The 16,272-nt window shown below is 39.3% G+C and overlaps 1 protein-coding gene across 3 annotated transcripts in view; it reads right to left on the bottom strand.

Moving 5' to 3' along the window:
• Positions 1-16,272, bottom strand: part of TBC1D4 (TBC1 domain family member 4) — a 173,917-nt gene that overhangs the window by 53,312 nt on the left and 104,333 nt on the right. For all 3 annotated transcript variants that reach the window (XM_064493086.1, XM_031466119.2, XM_031466120.2), the window contains exons 3-5: positions 15,689-15,778; positions 11,901-12,005; positions 2,509-2,641 (exon numbers count right to left, since the gene is read on the bottom strand). In XM_064493086.1, coding sequence (XP_064349156.1) covers positions 2,509-2,641; positions 11,901-12,005; positions 15,689-15,778 — 328 coding nt within the window. The remainder of the gene's footprint in view (positions 1-2,508; positions 2,642-11,900; positions 12,006-15,688; positions 15,779-16,272) is intronic.

Here is a 16,272-nt window from a genome sequence, read left to right as displayed (position 1 = left end):
CAACAAGGTGAGTAATAAAATCCTTATCGACACCACCAGCCCCATGAGGTGCACTGAAGCAGCACCATTTCTATGGAGTTTCTGCCTGGGAGGAATGATGTCAGTCCAAATGTGAGAAGACATCAGACAGGCCAAACTGCAGGACATTCAGCAAAATAATCAAGCAATTACTCATTGGGGACATCAAGGTCATGAAGGACAAGGAAAGACAGAGGAAAAGCTGCAGACTTCAGGGGCCAGATGACAACTACATACAACGGAGGATCCCGACTGGGGTCCTGGAACAAAAAAAGGATATGGGCGAAAAAAACTGATGAAGATCAAAAGGAGTATTTCATTTGGATAATAATACTGTACCAACGCTAATTTCTGTTCTGATCATTGTACTGGGCTGTCTGAGATATTGACAGCGGAGGAGGGTTGGGGAGGGCTATTTGGAAACCCCTTGCAATTTTTTTATAAGTCTTTAGACCAAATGAAAAGTTTTTTTTACGAGAACTACAAGGTATTATTTTATATATTTTTCCAGATACAGCATCAAAGAATATGTGTTATTCAGCAAGTTATTTTTCAATCAATAACCTAATTTTAAGGTGTATCCATGTTGATTTACAGTTGAAATTCATTACTATTCATTCCAATATATGAGCATACTCCAATTACGCTATGGATGCACATTTAGGTTGTTTCCAACTTTCCATTATTTACAAATAATACAACCTTGAAAATGTCACCTTCTGAACCCATATGAGTTCCTCTTGTCAAAACATGGAACTTCTGGTTAACAATGTATGTGCAATTTTAAGTTAATGAGTTTCTATTCATTGTCCCCCAGATGGTTATACCAATTTATACTCCCATCAGTGTCACTTAAATGTATCAGTAGCTCTACGACTTCTCCAAGAATTAATCTGATGAGTATCTTAAAGTTGTTTTTATCTTCATGTCTCTGACATCTGGTGGGATTGAGTATCATCTCATTTTTATTATTTGATCTTTTAACTTTTTTTTTCAGAGGAGTGTTTTTAAATATGACTTGCATAACTTTATACTGGTGGTTTTATCTTTTTCTTATAGATAATAGCAGTCCTGACAAATTCTAAACGGCAATCTGCTATCTCCTTTGTTGCTTATCACTTAACTTCCAAGTAAGCAGTTGTTGTTACGTAAAAATGTTACTAAGTTTGTATGAAGTCAAATATGTCGGTGCTTTCTTTTGATAGTTTCTGCCTTTTTGTGTCCTAATAAAGGCTTTCTCGTTTAAGGACAAAATAACATTTTTATTTTCTTTTAATGATTTTAGTATTTTGTTTATTCACACTGAAGACTTTGCTCCATCTATAAGTAGAAGGAATCTCTGTCTCTTTGGATAGCAAACTGACACAACGCCGTTTCCTGAGTCCTTCAGCCTTTCCTCTACAGATTTTATATATATAAACCCTTTACTGTACACCAAAGAATGTTCTATTTTCGTAAAGCTTTTATATATATATGTTTGAAAATAATGTGCATTCTGTAAAATGGTGATTATAAATTTTAAAATTACATTTAAACAGTCCTTGATCACACAGTTGAGTGGATATTCAACAAACACTGCTGTTCATCATCGATTTTCCCATGTGACTATGATGCGCCTGCCAATTGAACAACTTGGATTTGCAATGACTGGTCCATTTTCTGCTTTGTTCTGGAGTCTGCACCCTCCCCATCAACCAGAACACCTATGGTACTGAACTGCATTTACGTGCTCACTAGCCTGTCTTCCTCTCTAGACTATGAGCTTCCTGAAGGCACAGCCCGCATCTCAATCATCTCTGTTTCCCAAGTGTCCAGCAGACCCAGCCCATGGGAGACACTTAACAAATGCTTATTAAATTGTCTTCTCTGGCACTTTAAACCCTTTTCAACCTTTTTTGTTAATAAGAGACAAGGAGAAGAAAGAGAAAGTGAGTCAGTCACTGTCCCCTCATGCCCCTCCCCCTCCTCAAAACATATTTTTATAAAAACTTGCTTTCTGATACCAGGCCTATAATCTGTGTGATATTCAAATGTCCCTCAAAAGCCATGAAGTTTCATTCCTGTTGTAAATTTTAAGGGGGGAGAAAAGAAAAAGAACACATCCTCAAGTGAGAAGGTAATAAAAAGAAAGACTTAAATAAACGGTCGACGCTCTGGGATGGTTTTGCCTCTCTTCATTCATTTGACAAATATTTGGCCAGTTCCCACTGTGCACACAGCAGAGTCTGAAGAACTGTGGGAAATGTAAGTTCCTCCCTTGAGTCTGCCTTCAGAAAAAAAAAAGTAAAAAAATAAAAATAAAAGAGAAAGAGGGGGAAAAAGCCAAGCACCTTGGAGACACTGAGTACAAATTTGACTGGACATGAGAAATGATTTCAGGGGGCTCCTGTTTCACCTCGAAACAAAGAACCATTCAACAAGAGTAGCGACTTTCTCACTCAGCAAATGCCAAAGCAAACTCCTCTCTGCCAAGGCCAACTTATACTGTACCTTCGATCCTTTCACAGAGCTTATGCAAAGAGTGCATAGGGCAGGCCTCACACAGCTTAATCTGGGTCTTGGCGCTCTGCAGGGCAGCGGCCGTACTGAAGGCCTGTTTCAGAGTCAGCATTACCTCATCAACCTGCAAGAAGAAACAGAATCCAGGTCTAGAAAAGTCTGCTTTCATAGTAACACACTAAAAACCCAACGGCAATGTGAGACTTTGTTGATGCTAACAAAATACTAAATAATATGTTGATGCCCACAGAGCTGGAAGAGAGAAAATATTGTCTTGAAGTTAGATCTACAATTAGTTATACATAAAACTGAGAATTAGATGAAATAAGACTCTCTGAATATATGTAATGCAATAATACTGATCTGTTACTTGAAGGCTATTTTTGAATTGCACGGAGTGCTATGCTACCATAGGCAAGTGAGAATCAGGTCCTTGTTTAATTAAAGTAGCATATCAGACAGACATCTCTTAGGAAGTTTTGTCTGCAAAACACAGGGGGCAACAAAGTAAGTTTAACATTCACTTGTGTTAACAGGTATCCTGCTTACTTTATCCTTTTGGACACTTTTTAGTGCAAAAACAAGTGAACACTTGTTTAACCAAAGTTCTAGGGGGAAATGAGTTCAGTAAATGAAATTGGAAGAATTCTATGCATTGGTATTTTCTCTATGGCTTCTGTTTATTATCAATTTGCATCTGATTTGTGACACTAAGAAGTTCTGACATGGTGCTGGCTAATAGCTGGGTCTCACCTCTGGGCCAGCATCTGGAAAACGGCCAGCTAGTTTCTTCCCTGCTCTTCCAATGAACTTAGTCAAGAAGTTGGAATCAAGCATTCTGGTTGCTTCTTTGAGGTCAACTAACAGCTCACCCTCCAAGCATTGCTAAGTCGACTTCAGGCCAGATCTCCTTCTCTGTGACACAATCATCTGTGTAAAAGAGTGGTTTTCCCAACCACTTGTGGACCTGAGATAAAAGTCCAAGGCCTGCATGGGGAGTTGTGCAGTACCAGGGCTGCATCCAAACTAGATTTCCTATTTCAAATCATTTACCATGCTTTGTAAATGATGTTTTATTTTGTTTTGTTGTGTTTTTATTAAGGTAACATTGGTTTAAAACTTTATATAAGAGTCATGTGTACAACATTCGATTCAACTTCTGTGTACATTAGAATGTGCTCAACACCAAAGTCTCCTTTTCATCCGTCACCGTACAATTGACCCCCTTTACCCATTTTGCTCTCCCTCGCATCCCCCTCCCCTCTGGTAACCACCAATCTGTTCTCTGAATCTATGTGTTTGTTTTTGTTTTTTTATTCTCTGCATATGAGTGAAATCATATGGTATTTGTCTTCCCCGTCTGACTTATCTCACTTACCATAATACCCTCAAGGTCCATCCACGTTGTCACAAATGGCAAGATTTTATCTTTTTGTGGCTGAATAATATTCCAGTGTGTGTTTGTGTGTGTGTGTGTGTACGTACATACATCACATCTTTATCCATTCATCTGTCAGCAGGCACTTATGCTGTTACTATATCTTGACTATTGTAAATAACGCTTCAGTGAACACTGGGAGTGCATTTATCTTTTCAAATTAGTATTTTTATTTTCTTTGGATTAAAAGGGGGGTTGCTGGATCATATGGGAGTTCTTTATTCTTAATTTTTTGAGGAATCTGCATACTGTTTTCCATGGTGGCTGCACCAATTTACATTTCCATCAACATACATGGCCAACATGCTCGTGAAAAGATGTTCAGCATCACTAATTAGTAGGGAAATGTATATCAAAACCACATTACCTCACACCTGTCTTACCAAAAAGACAAGAAATAACAAGTGTTGGAGAGGGTGTGGAGAAAAAAGAACCCTCGTACACATAAACCATGTTTTCTCCTTCCCCTTTGGTCAGATTTAAGAAAAAAAGATATTATTTAAAGGATTTTATCTACTTCTGCATTTGTGCCAATGAGAAGCCTGGAATAAAAAGAAACTTTATTCCACTGATATTACTAAAAGGAGAGCTCAAACACAAAGCAGCCAGTCACTATTCAGTCATGTTTTACTAAAATATTACCAACTTTTTAAAAGGCTTATGAATAATGTCACATCACTCTATGAACAAAAAATAAATTATTCATAAAATAGTCTGTTCTTTCATAATAATTAAAAAACAAAGATTTCGAATTCATGGAAATGAAAGCGCTCCCTGTTTTAATGCCTTTGCATTTGCTTTTCATTTGCCTGTGATGTATTCAGAAGCAATTTCAATTACTTGTACAGATGTTTATTTCTGTTTTCTTGTTTCTCATTTACTGAAGGCACTGAAGGGGTTAGTCATCTGCTTCGTGTCCATGTAGGTTTATTATTTGTTATTTAGTAATACCGTGCCATAAAAGGCCTCCAATGGAAATACTGAATTTTCATGTTTTCTCATCTACTTCGAGGTGAAACAGAGGCCATTTCAATGATGGCTGAAATGTGGTTACCAATTTCTCCCAGTGATAAATATTACTAAACACTTCATTTGCCTTCTAAAATGTTAAATGTTGTATTCTTTTAATCTATCATCTTTTTCTCCAGATGGCCTATACATTCTATGGTGGGATCAGAGTAACTAAAAGTTAAATTAGTGTACTATGAATAACTTAATTTTTTTAGTCTAGATAAAACAATAACAAAAAAAAAACCTAAGCAGTGTAACAGGTTAAAAGTAAAGGAATGGGCAAAGACAAATCAATAATGTGGAAACAAAAAGAAAGTATTCTTACCATGACCATCAGGCAAGATTAAATTTCCAGAGAGAAATACAAGATGGAACAAAGAAAGCTGATTTATGATGTTAAAGTGAAAATCCATCATGAAGATAATGCTCATGATCATTGATATACCAAACTTAGGTGGTTTTAGAATAAGAATCAATCAGAATAAGAATCAGAATATGTAAGGACTTCAAAAGATTATCTAGTCTAATTCTCTGGGAAAATCTACCCTTGTTAAACCCATATAAATCCTGAGTCTTATTACCTAGAATTTTGGAGGGGTTTTCTGTTTCTTTTTTTTTTTTTTTTTTTTTTTTTTGGTTATACTTTCCCTGGATACTACTGTCTGTATCTGAGGATCTGTGGAGTTCTATATTTTCCTTGTTAATGAACATTAGTCACTTCCATTTTTTCCCACACCTTTTAAACCAATTGTGGAGAAAGCAGAAATGGTACATTCCAGAAATCTCAAGGGTGGGTTAAACAGGGTTAAGCACCTGCCTCAGGTTGTTTTACAAAAGAAGGAAGAAGGACTGAGCATCCAAACTTCCAGCATCACCCTCCTGGGCTCATCTGAACTCTGTACTGTTCATCAATCCATAGCAATTGCTTCAGAGAAGCAACAGAAAATGCTAGTTGTGTATTCTTTGTACTCAGAGAAGATAAGTCAGCAGGTGCGGTTTTGCAATATTTTGTCTTTCACAACTGCCAAGCCACATCAATCATACCACTGCTTAGACATGTAACATTTGACTGTTCGTTTTATTCCATATGTCAGCTGCTTGAAACATCCTCCTTTAGACAGGAAATTGACATTTAATTTTTCCTCTGGCTTGCAGTTCTGATGTCTCACTAATCTGTTGAGATGCTTACTGATGAAATTAGAGTAAATAGGATTTCAAAGAGTCTAGCACAGGCCCCGTTCTGAAGAATAATGGTGCAAAACTGATTCTGATACAGTTTCCATGTACTATGAAGACATCCTCAGCCAGTCTGCTCTGCTGCCTTAGTCACAGAGCTTCTGAAGCTGGAAAAATGCAGCATGTTCCCAGAGTCTCTACTCTGACTCCTTGCTTCAAAACCTCATTCTACATACATGAGGGTAAAATGAAAATACTGAAAACTACAAACAGAACAAAACTTGTAAAAGAGGTTGGAAATAAGAAGGTTTTACAGTTTTCCTTTTGGTGTAGGTTATCCAGTAATCAGAGATTAACCAGCACCTAGAAAATGATTGCCTGAAGCTAAGAGTAATGCACTCCATCCCTCAGAATACACTAAGCAGGCACCTGCTATCCTAGAAAGGACTAGGGGGTATGACTACAATAAGAATGGTCTTAACCTTGTAGGATTCACAACCCAGTGGAGTAGAAAGTTATGTGAACAAATAAATAAGAGAAAGGATTTGCAGGAACTGTTTAGAGACCTGTGGACAAGGTGGAGCAAGAGAACTGACAAGAAAGCTACTAAAGGAGTCAATTCCAGGGGAGAGAAGCAAGATGGCGGAGTAGAAGGACTCTTGTAGCTCACCCTCTCCCACAAATGCACCAGAACTCACATCTACAGACCCACTCAACCAACCAGAGCAGCTGCCAAACTCTGACAGAACATCGCCCTCTTCGAAAGACAAAGACACCAAAAATCTGGTAGAAGAAAAGGAAAAAAGAAAGAAGAAAAAACAAAACAGTGTGGAACCGGTCCTGCGGGGAGGGAGCAGCAAAGGAGGACTGGCGCTCGTTCGAGAGGCCAGCGGGACAGAGGGGGAGCCTCCGAGGATCAGATCTGCCCTGAGCACCCCTTGTCTGACAGAACTAAGTTAAATGGGCACAAAGGGTCCCTGTGACACCCAGGCCAAGACGTGAGCTGGCAGCTGGGGCCGGGACAGGCCGCCTGAGCCAGGTGGAGAACTGGGGAGGCTGCACTGAGGCAGCCCCAGGGGACTGCAGGGGGCTGCATGCCATGGCTGGGAGGGGATATGGAGCAGAACCACCTTGGTCCCCCATAAATTGCAAAAAAAGCAAAACAACATGGCTCATGTGCCCTGGGGGGAGGGGTGCCATAGCCTTTAACTCCTCAGACCCATGGCGCCATTACTGGAGCTTCTTGTGAGAAGAGAGGCGGGGCTCAGCCACAGCAGCCATCTCATCCTGTGTGCAGCACCAGGGCGGGGGCGGGGCCAAGACCTGAATCCGCACCCATGGGCTCTGAAACCTCCTAGGCAGGACTGACACTTATTTACAGCCCGACGCAGATAGGATCTTTCTGCCCTGGCACCTCAGAGAACTCATGCCGCCAGGACAAGCAAGGAGCTGAGATTTGGCACAGAGCACGGGCAGGGCTGTTCCATGGTCTTCCCCGAGCCCACCTAAGGAGCACTGACCCGAGGCGGAGAGGGCAGCTGCACAGAACAGCTGAGCGACCAGTGCCGGGAGAGGGCTGGCGGTTACCCCCTTCCTGGCAGGAACGCGGCACCTGACCACAGTGCGTGGAGGGGGCGCGATCCACCCACCTGCCTCATCAGAGTGCAGCATCTGACTGTGGCATTGGGAGGGGGAGTGACCCGCCCGCCCACCCACCACAGTGCCAGAGAGATATGAGCAATATGAAGAAGCAGAGGAACCAATCCCAATTAAAAGATCAAGAGAAATACCCTGAAAGCACAGTCAAGGAAATAGACATTGATGGCCTACTAGTTCAAGATTTCAAAAAAGGACTGGTCAAAATACTGAAGAAACTAAAAGAAATAGTGTTTAGAGATATAAAATATGTCAAAAATTAAATAGAAGCTATAAAGAACCAAGTAGAATTAGTAAACTCATTTGCTGAGATGAGAGCTGACCTAAAGGCTAGGCAAAGCAGGCTAGATAATGCAGAGGAACGAATAAGTGACCTAGAAGACAGGACAACAGAAAGCACCCAATCAGAACAGATGAGAGAAAAACAATGAAAACAATATAAGGGACCTATGGGATAATATAAGGCATGCCAATCTAAGCATAATAGGGGTTCCAGAGGGAAGAAAGAACAAAGGGGATTGAAAAGGTCTTTGAAAAAATCATGACTGAAAATCTCCCAAACCTAAAGAAGGAATCAGATATCCAAGTACAGGAGACTCAGAGGGTCCCAAACAGGAAGAACCCAAACAGACCCACACCAAGACATATCATAATCAAGATGGCGAGAGTCAAGGATAAAGAAATGATCCTAAAGGCAGCAAGAGAAAAACAAAGTGAGTTACAAGGGAACCCCCATAAGGCTCTCAGCTGATTTCTCTACACAAACACTACAAGCCAGAAGGGAGTGACAAGATATATTCAAAGTCCTGAACGAAAAAAAGATGCAGCCTAGGATACTCTATCCAGCAAGGATATCCTTTAGAATAGAAGGAGAGATAAAGAACTTCACAGACAAGCAAAAACTAAAACAGTTTAGCAACACTAGACCCATGCTAAAAGAAATAATGACAGGTCTACTCTAAACAGAAAAGAAGCAGGATGCTACAAAAATGAGAAACTCATAACTGGAAAGGTGATAACTACCATTAATTACAAATAGAATAAACACAAAATTGTAAAAGAAGACATCTAAATTATTAAGAGTGGGAAAGGGAAGCAAGGAAAGCCACTGTGGAAAACAGTATGGAGAGTCCTCAAAAGACTAGGAATAGACTTACCATATGACCCAGGAATCCCGCTCCTGGGCATATATCCAGAAGGAACCCTACTTCAAAATGACACCTACACCCCAATGTTCATAGCAGAACTACTTACAAAGGCCAAGTCATGGAAACAGCCTAAATGTCCACTGACAGATGACTGGATAAAAAAGATGTGGTATATTTATACAATGGAATATTATTCAGCCACAAAAACCAACAACATAACGCCATTTGCAGCAACGTGGATGTTCCTGGAGAACGTCATTCTAAGTGAAGTAGGCCAGAAAGAGAAAGAACAATACCATATGAGATCACTCATATGAGGAATCTAAAAACAAAACAAAACATAAATACAAAACAGAAACAGACTCATAGACATAGAATACGAACTTGTGGTTGCCAAGGGGGCAGGGGGTGGGAAGGGACAGACTGGGATTTTAAAATGTAGAATAGATAAACAAGATTATACTGTATAGCATAGGGAAATATATACAAGATCTTTTGGTAGCTCACAGCGAAAAAAAAAAGTGACGATGAATATACGTATGTTCATGTATAACTAAAAAATTGTGCTCTACACTGGAATTTGACACAACATTGTAAAATGACTATTACTCAATAAAAAAATGTTTAAAAAAAAAAGGAGTCAATTCCTGCAAAAGAGCTTCAGAAAAGGCTTCACTAGGATAGGATCTTAGAGCAGGGTCCTAAAAAATACACCGTAAAAGGAAGGGGTTTCAAGTCACAGCAGAGCAAAGCTGGGCTTGCTTCGAGGCCAATGAAGCAGGAGGAAAGATAATGTGAAAATAGATAAAGAGATACATGCAATCTTCTTGCACAGTCATTGGGTGGACCCTTGAGGTTGACACAGTTGCCTTCCCCACCTGACGGTCTAAGAGCAGTGAGTGCTGGCCTCCTCTGACAGGCGGCCAACAGTGACCTCAGAACTTCAGCTGCACTTCTGTGAGCCCCGCCACTCACATCTCAGATCCTTGACCTCCTGTGTCCACTACATGAACCATTTGTGGCTTCAGTTGCAAGCCAAATAAAAGCAGCATCACACTAATCTTCACAGCAGCCTCTGCAGTCTGGCCTAGAGACGGCTTTGGACACAGAACAGCACATCACTTGTGAGGACACAAAAGGATAAGCTTTTCCGTGGGGATGGAGAAGAATGAGGAAGACTTCTGCCAAGCTAGACAATTGAGATTTGCCCCTTAACAAGAAGGCATAAACTGTCTTTTAGTGAGAAATAAAACTAGAGCATAATGTAAAAAGTGGGTAAGTGACAGATTAAACCCGTGGCAGGGAGACTGGTTAGGACACTAATGCAATAGTCTAACTAATGCAACAGTCCCAGTAAAGAAGATAAATGCACAGAATTAGGTACTAGACAGAGATGGAAAAAGGAGAGATGGATTTAAGGACATTCTTTTTCTTTGTCTTTTATTTATTTATTTTTTTTTTGACTTATGGCAGGGTGTTTATTGTGGCAGGGTTTATGATAGCTCAAACATGAAAAGAATCTAAACAGCCAGCAACAGGAGATTTGGTGAAATAATGATGCAACAGCTCTGTGAGGGAACTGTATAGGGCCGTTAAAATGGGGGCCCTCCTGATTGAATTACATCCCCTTTCCCCGACCTCTCCGTGATAGCATATGTGATCACTGCAGTTTCACATATACTTGTGGATTTCTTGGATGGCTTTCTGCATTTCCCACCTGATGCTAAGCCTCACGAGGGCCAGGATTCTGTCTCTTATGTTCAGTATCAAATGTTAGGGACATTTCTGTCTTTACGTTTATAGGATTCGGTGAACAAGTGGATGTAAGTGGTACAAGAAAATGCATTACGGTGTCTAAAGTGGGAAGTTGGGTAAATGGAGCTGCCAAAACAAACTATGAAATATATGACAGGTTCTGGAAAGGTAGGAGAGTGGGGGATCTAGAACGTGGAGGAAGAATCAGCCTTAGACAGGAGGAGGGGGGCAAGCCGGGCAGGGGATGGGTGTGGAGTGAGGCAAGGGTGGCAGATAACCCTATGCTATCATTTTCTACCTAACTCTTCCTTGGCTGGCATTTTCCAGGGTGGTATCTTTGGTTCTCTTTGACTTTCTCTCTTTTTCTTCCCCCAGGTGCTCATTCACACCCATGCCTTCAACTATCCTTTACGTAACAACTCTCCAATGTCTATCTCAAGTTCTGAACTGAACCTATCATACAGAGGTCACCAGGACATCAACACGTGGATTTTTCACAGGTATGGCTAACTACCAAGAGTGAAAACAAAACTCAAATGGAACTCTCTCAAGTAAGAAACTGTTAGTGGTGGGCATGCTCTATTCCCTAGAAGAAAAGGCTGAGAAGCAGAGGGCACAGGTCAGAAAGCGTCTTTGCAGCAATTCATTCCCTTTCTTCTTTATTCCTCGACTCAGAGACCACACTAGGAATACAAAAGGAAAGAGTTAGCAGGAAGGATGCCACGTGCATCGAGGCAACAATGAGCATGCTGCCTGGCTTATTCTGTACCATCTAAGTGGTGTGTGTTTCCCTGGGGGAAATGGAAAGGAAGAAACAAAATCATTCTCTACCCTGTTAATATAAGCATGATCTACTTTGAGATGTTAGAGCAACTGAGAGCATAAGAGGTCTTCCTTATCTTCTTACATGAGCAATGGACGAAGTAACAGTTCTGTTATTAGTTTTTTCCCACCTTTTAAAAATACTCCTGGTAACATGACTTGTTAAACTCAAGAAAGTTAAAGGCTTAAAAATGACCATGACCACTTGTTTCTGTTTTTCTATTGAGGTGCTGCTTCAAAGGGTAGAGACGTATTTCTAGATGCACTCTTCTCTTTCCACTGTTGGCTGTTCATTGAGGCTTGGGTTCATCAGAAACACGTCTCCCGATAGCAGGAGGTGTGGGCTGGCGCTCGCAGACAGCAGTCACACGACTTACCAGAGATTCACTGGCACACTGGAACACGTAACAGATATACTGGCTCAGCCCAGGCTCCGGCGACTCCCGGCAGATAAAGCCAAAGTGATCGACATGCTTTATACCCTAGAGAAGGAAGAAGAGCAGTGCTGATGGGATTACATCCTTTTAACCAACACTGTGGAACCAGTACTGTGCTTTCACACTTGCATGAATTTCTCCTTCACTGCACTGTCACAGGGGACATCGTGTCAGGGCAAACTTCTACAGTGGCCTTCTGATACATAAAATAAAGAGTGAGACCAGCTCAGATTGTTTTGTTTCTGGCAAACACTCTGTGACTCAGGGCCACAGGAGGAAAAAAAAATGATGGCATAAGCCACTGTCTTTTGTAATAAAACTGTGTTTGCAAGCCGTGGAGTTTGCAATTTATCGGTCTTTAAACAGGCAGTCGGATGATTCATCATAAACCTTGTTCTTGTTTATATGAGGCTGAGAATCATAAAAAATGATGCTGCTCTGATTAAATGGCATGCAATTCCCTACTGTGTGCATTAAAAGTGTTAGAATATTTGTACTTCTATTTATAGACATTCAAGGAGCCACAATTGTTCGAAGACTAATGCATTAAAGAAATTACTGCAGGTGTCAACTATCCAAATTCACAAATCTGTACTTCCTGAATACAGGCTAAAAAACCTCAGCTGTACTTAATAAAACATTCTGAATCATCTAAGAATTTTAAGCAGCCTGAATACATACATATCATTTAGTAGACAGCACCTTGATATTTTAATAGCAAGCTCAGTACCTTGAAAATCCAGGAAGATAAAAAATTTACAGTTGTTCTGCACTCACCTAAATCCCAGTGAAAAGAAAACTTTGGAGTCAGACAGATTTGTGCTTCAGTCTGGGTTCAACCAATCTATGGGGTATGAGAGACTGTGCTGTGTTGCTAAAAATTAACTCTGAGGCTCCATTTCTCGTTATAAAATAATAGTCATGGCACCTCGGCTCAGAAATGTTTGAGATTTTTAGAACAGAAATATCTATTATAGTTCTTGGTATGTTTGATAAACAGTAACCACTATTCTTTGTAATAATAAGCTCAACCTGTCCAATGGATATGGAAAAAGGAAATCAACTCTGATAAAAAGAAAGAAGTCAATAAGGAGGAATGAGGTTACAATTCACAAAGTGAAAAGTAAGCTCCATCTGACATAACTCATTCAGGATTGAAGAATTTCTTCTACTGGCTTAATACTAAATGGGGAAAATCTATAAGACCTCGTTAGCTCAGCGAATTTTTAGGCAGTGGTAATGTTTCCAGTAAAGAGGACCACTCCTTTATTCCTCATGCTTGCCAGGGACACAGTCTTACTGATTTTGAAGAAAGAAACATTTGTCAGTGGAGGTGTGCAGTGTTAAGAGGTGCACCTGTTCCCAAATGCGGCCACCCTCTAGCAGCTCAACTCTGTGGAGGGAAGTCAAAAGAACAGAGCCACTTGGTGAGGAGCAGAGATAAACCTGGCAATTATTCTGACCAAAGGCCTCTGCACAAAACTTCCTCACATTTTTGTTTAATTCTTTTTCTGAACCAGCATGTCAGATATATAAGCTTGCTGAAGGAAGGAAGGAAGGAAGGAAGGAAGGAAGGAAGGAAGGAAGGAAGGAAGGAAGGAAAGAAAGAAAGAAAGAAAGAAAGAAAGAAAGAAAGAAAGAAAGAAAGAAAGAAAGAAAGAAAGAAAGAAAGAAAGAAAGAAAGAAAGAAAGAAAGAAAAAGAAAGAAAAGAAAGAAAGAAAGATAGAAAGAAACAAACAAGCAAAGAGAGAGAAACAAAAAGGAAGGAAGAAAGAAAGAAAAAAAGAAAGAAAGAAAGAAGCAAAGAGAGAGAAACAGAAAGGAAGGAAGGAAGAAAGAAAGAAAAAGAAAGAGAAAGAGAAAGAAAGAAAGAGAGAAAGAAAAGAAAAGAAAAGAAAAGAAAAGAAAAGAAAAGAAAAGAAAAGAAAAGAAAAGAAAAGAAAAGAAAAAAAAGAAAAAAAGAAAAGAAAAGAAAAACCTCATTTGAACTGTCAGTTTTATATATTTGGTTTGGTCAGGATTTTTGGTTTGTTTTTGGGTTTTTTTTCTTTTTCTTTTTTTTTTTCCCATCCTTTTTTTTCCCCTCTGGATGTTCAATGGGCATTGTGAGTTTCCTTACTGGGAAGCTCAGGGAGAGAGGGAGGGAGAGTTACAGCCTTTTCAGATGATGCCTCTTGCTCTGAGGAACAGGAACTACGCTGGTTTGTATACCACTCTCTCCTCAGCACTTAGCAAAAGACCCAACTTGCAGAAATATTCATTCAACATTTACTGAACACCTGAGTGTTAAGCTCTGTCTTAACCCAGCTTATTCTGATGCCCTATAGAATAAGACAGCACAGAATAAGACACCTGCCCTCACAAAGCTTTTATGATCATACAAAGACACCCCCGCCCCCCACAGGGAAACACGTAATTAAAAGAATGCTTAATAAATACATTTTCAGTTAAATTGAGTAACCTTTCTACCAAATTTTTTGTCTTTTAAATAGGAATTTAGAAATTTGCAATATATTTTTCCTATACTCAGATGCTGCCTCTCTAAATTATTAGAGTATAAAAATTTAATCTTTACAACATAACTTTATGTCTCCATATAAGAGAACAAATATTAAAACAAAATATTAGAAGTGAAACCGCATTAGCTGAGGCCGAGGAGAATAAAGATACCTTGTAATAGCCTACAAATTAAAAAGAATATGCAAAGGAATATATATGTATAACTGAGTCACTATGCTGTACACCAGAAATCAACCCAACATTGTAAACCAACTATACTTAAAAAAAAAAGACATACAAAAGCTTGTCATTTTTGAAGGGAAGAATGTCTTAATATAATACCTATGACACTGCTAACTTCAAAACTAAAAAAAAAAAAAGGAAGAAAGAAAAGGCAGTCTTGGTTTTTTCAACATTAAAACATAGGAAGGGGCCTTGGCAAGGTCCAGGTCCCTGATGGTACATCTAAGGCGCATCTGCTGGGAAAGAAGCTAATGCTTCTCTATTCCAGGGACCTCTCAGAGGCGCCTCTGCCGTTCTAACCTCACTACATTCAGCTTTACATGCTCCCTCTATTCCAACGTCTTCAGAAATTCTTGCTATGTTTACTCCACGTAACTAAAGTAGCTCTAACTTTGGGCTAGATATTTTAAATTATTATGATGGTACTTAGGACATTACTTAACGTTTAGTGCCCTTGGACATATTGTACAGATTATTTTTAAAACTTTCAAACACACAATTTGAGAATTAAAAATAAATAAAAGGGCAAAGATAGATATCAAAAACTTCTTTTCAATATTTACATGAATAAACTTGAAAGCACTAGTTCTCCTTTTACTACTTTCTAGGGTACAAAGAGCCAACATGACTCAGTGACACCCACAAGATCCAGCGCCCAAGATTCTGAGAAACACTAACTAGGGAGATAAAAGAGTTCAAAAGAACTCATCACCACAAAAATTCCTTCCACCTCTTTGACGAAGTGACGCTATGAGACAGGATTGATGAAAATAGGACAAATATGATACCTGAGGGACCTGGACAGGATTTGGTTAATACCACAGACCCACATATATGAACACTCTAAGTTTAAGATAAATCTACTTTAAAAAAAATGGTTTAAAGACTAAAACCTGAAGAGGTTAAAGCTCAGTTATTCTTTGGTTAATTCAGAAACAAGACTTAGTTGGTTTCTTCAAATACTACGATCTACTACAATACATACCTGGGAACAAGAAGAGATATCTTTAAAATTCTTCTCTAGCACAACTGATTTAGTGTCTGGACTGATAAGGTTAATCTCAAACCGCCCGACCTTCAAAATAAAAACAGTCCAAGTAATTTCAACTTACAAGAACCTAACATCCATCTTACTTTACAATTAAATATTTGACCAGTAATATAGATTCAAATGCTGTCTCCCAGATACACATATTCACCTGTGTGTCAACATCCAATCCAATCAAAATTTCAACCCCAATTGACAGCTGTCTGAAAATATTCCTTCCTTTTATCTAGAAATCATGAAAATTAAGTTGCTCTCAATTTATAAGAAACCATTTTTTTCCAGATTAGAAATTACTCTTTCCCACCCCAAAAAGCAACCTTTCCTCATTTTGTGATTTCTATAAATATCAATTAACCAGTTACAATTTATAATCATATTTTCTCACAAATGATCAACAGAAAAGATATACTTGCAATTAAGCAGATAAATTTTTTAAATTTTTAGATAAATAACCATTTAGAAAAATTTAACAACATGGACTCTGGCTGGCTAAGAAAGAGAACAAATCAAATAGTCCAAGC

The sequence above is a fragment of the Camelus dromedarius genome, chromosome 13 (genome assembly GCF_036321535.1).
Source record: "Camelus dromedarius isolate mCamDro1 chromosome 13, mCamDro1.pat, whole genome shotgun sequence".
Taxonomy (NCBI): domain Eukaryota; kingdom Metazoa; phylum Chordata; class Mammalia; order Artiodactyla; family Camelidae; genus Camelus; species Camelus dromedarius.
This window is presented reverse-complemented; position numbering and strand designations above follow the sequence as displayed.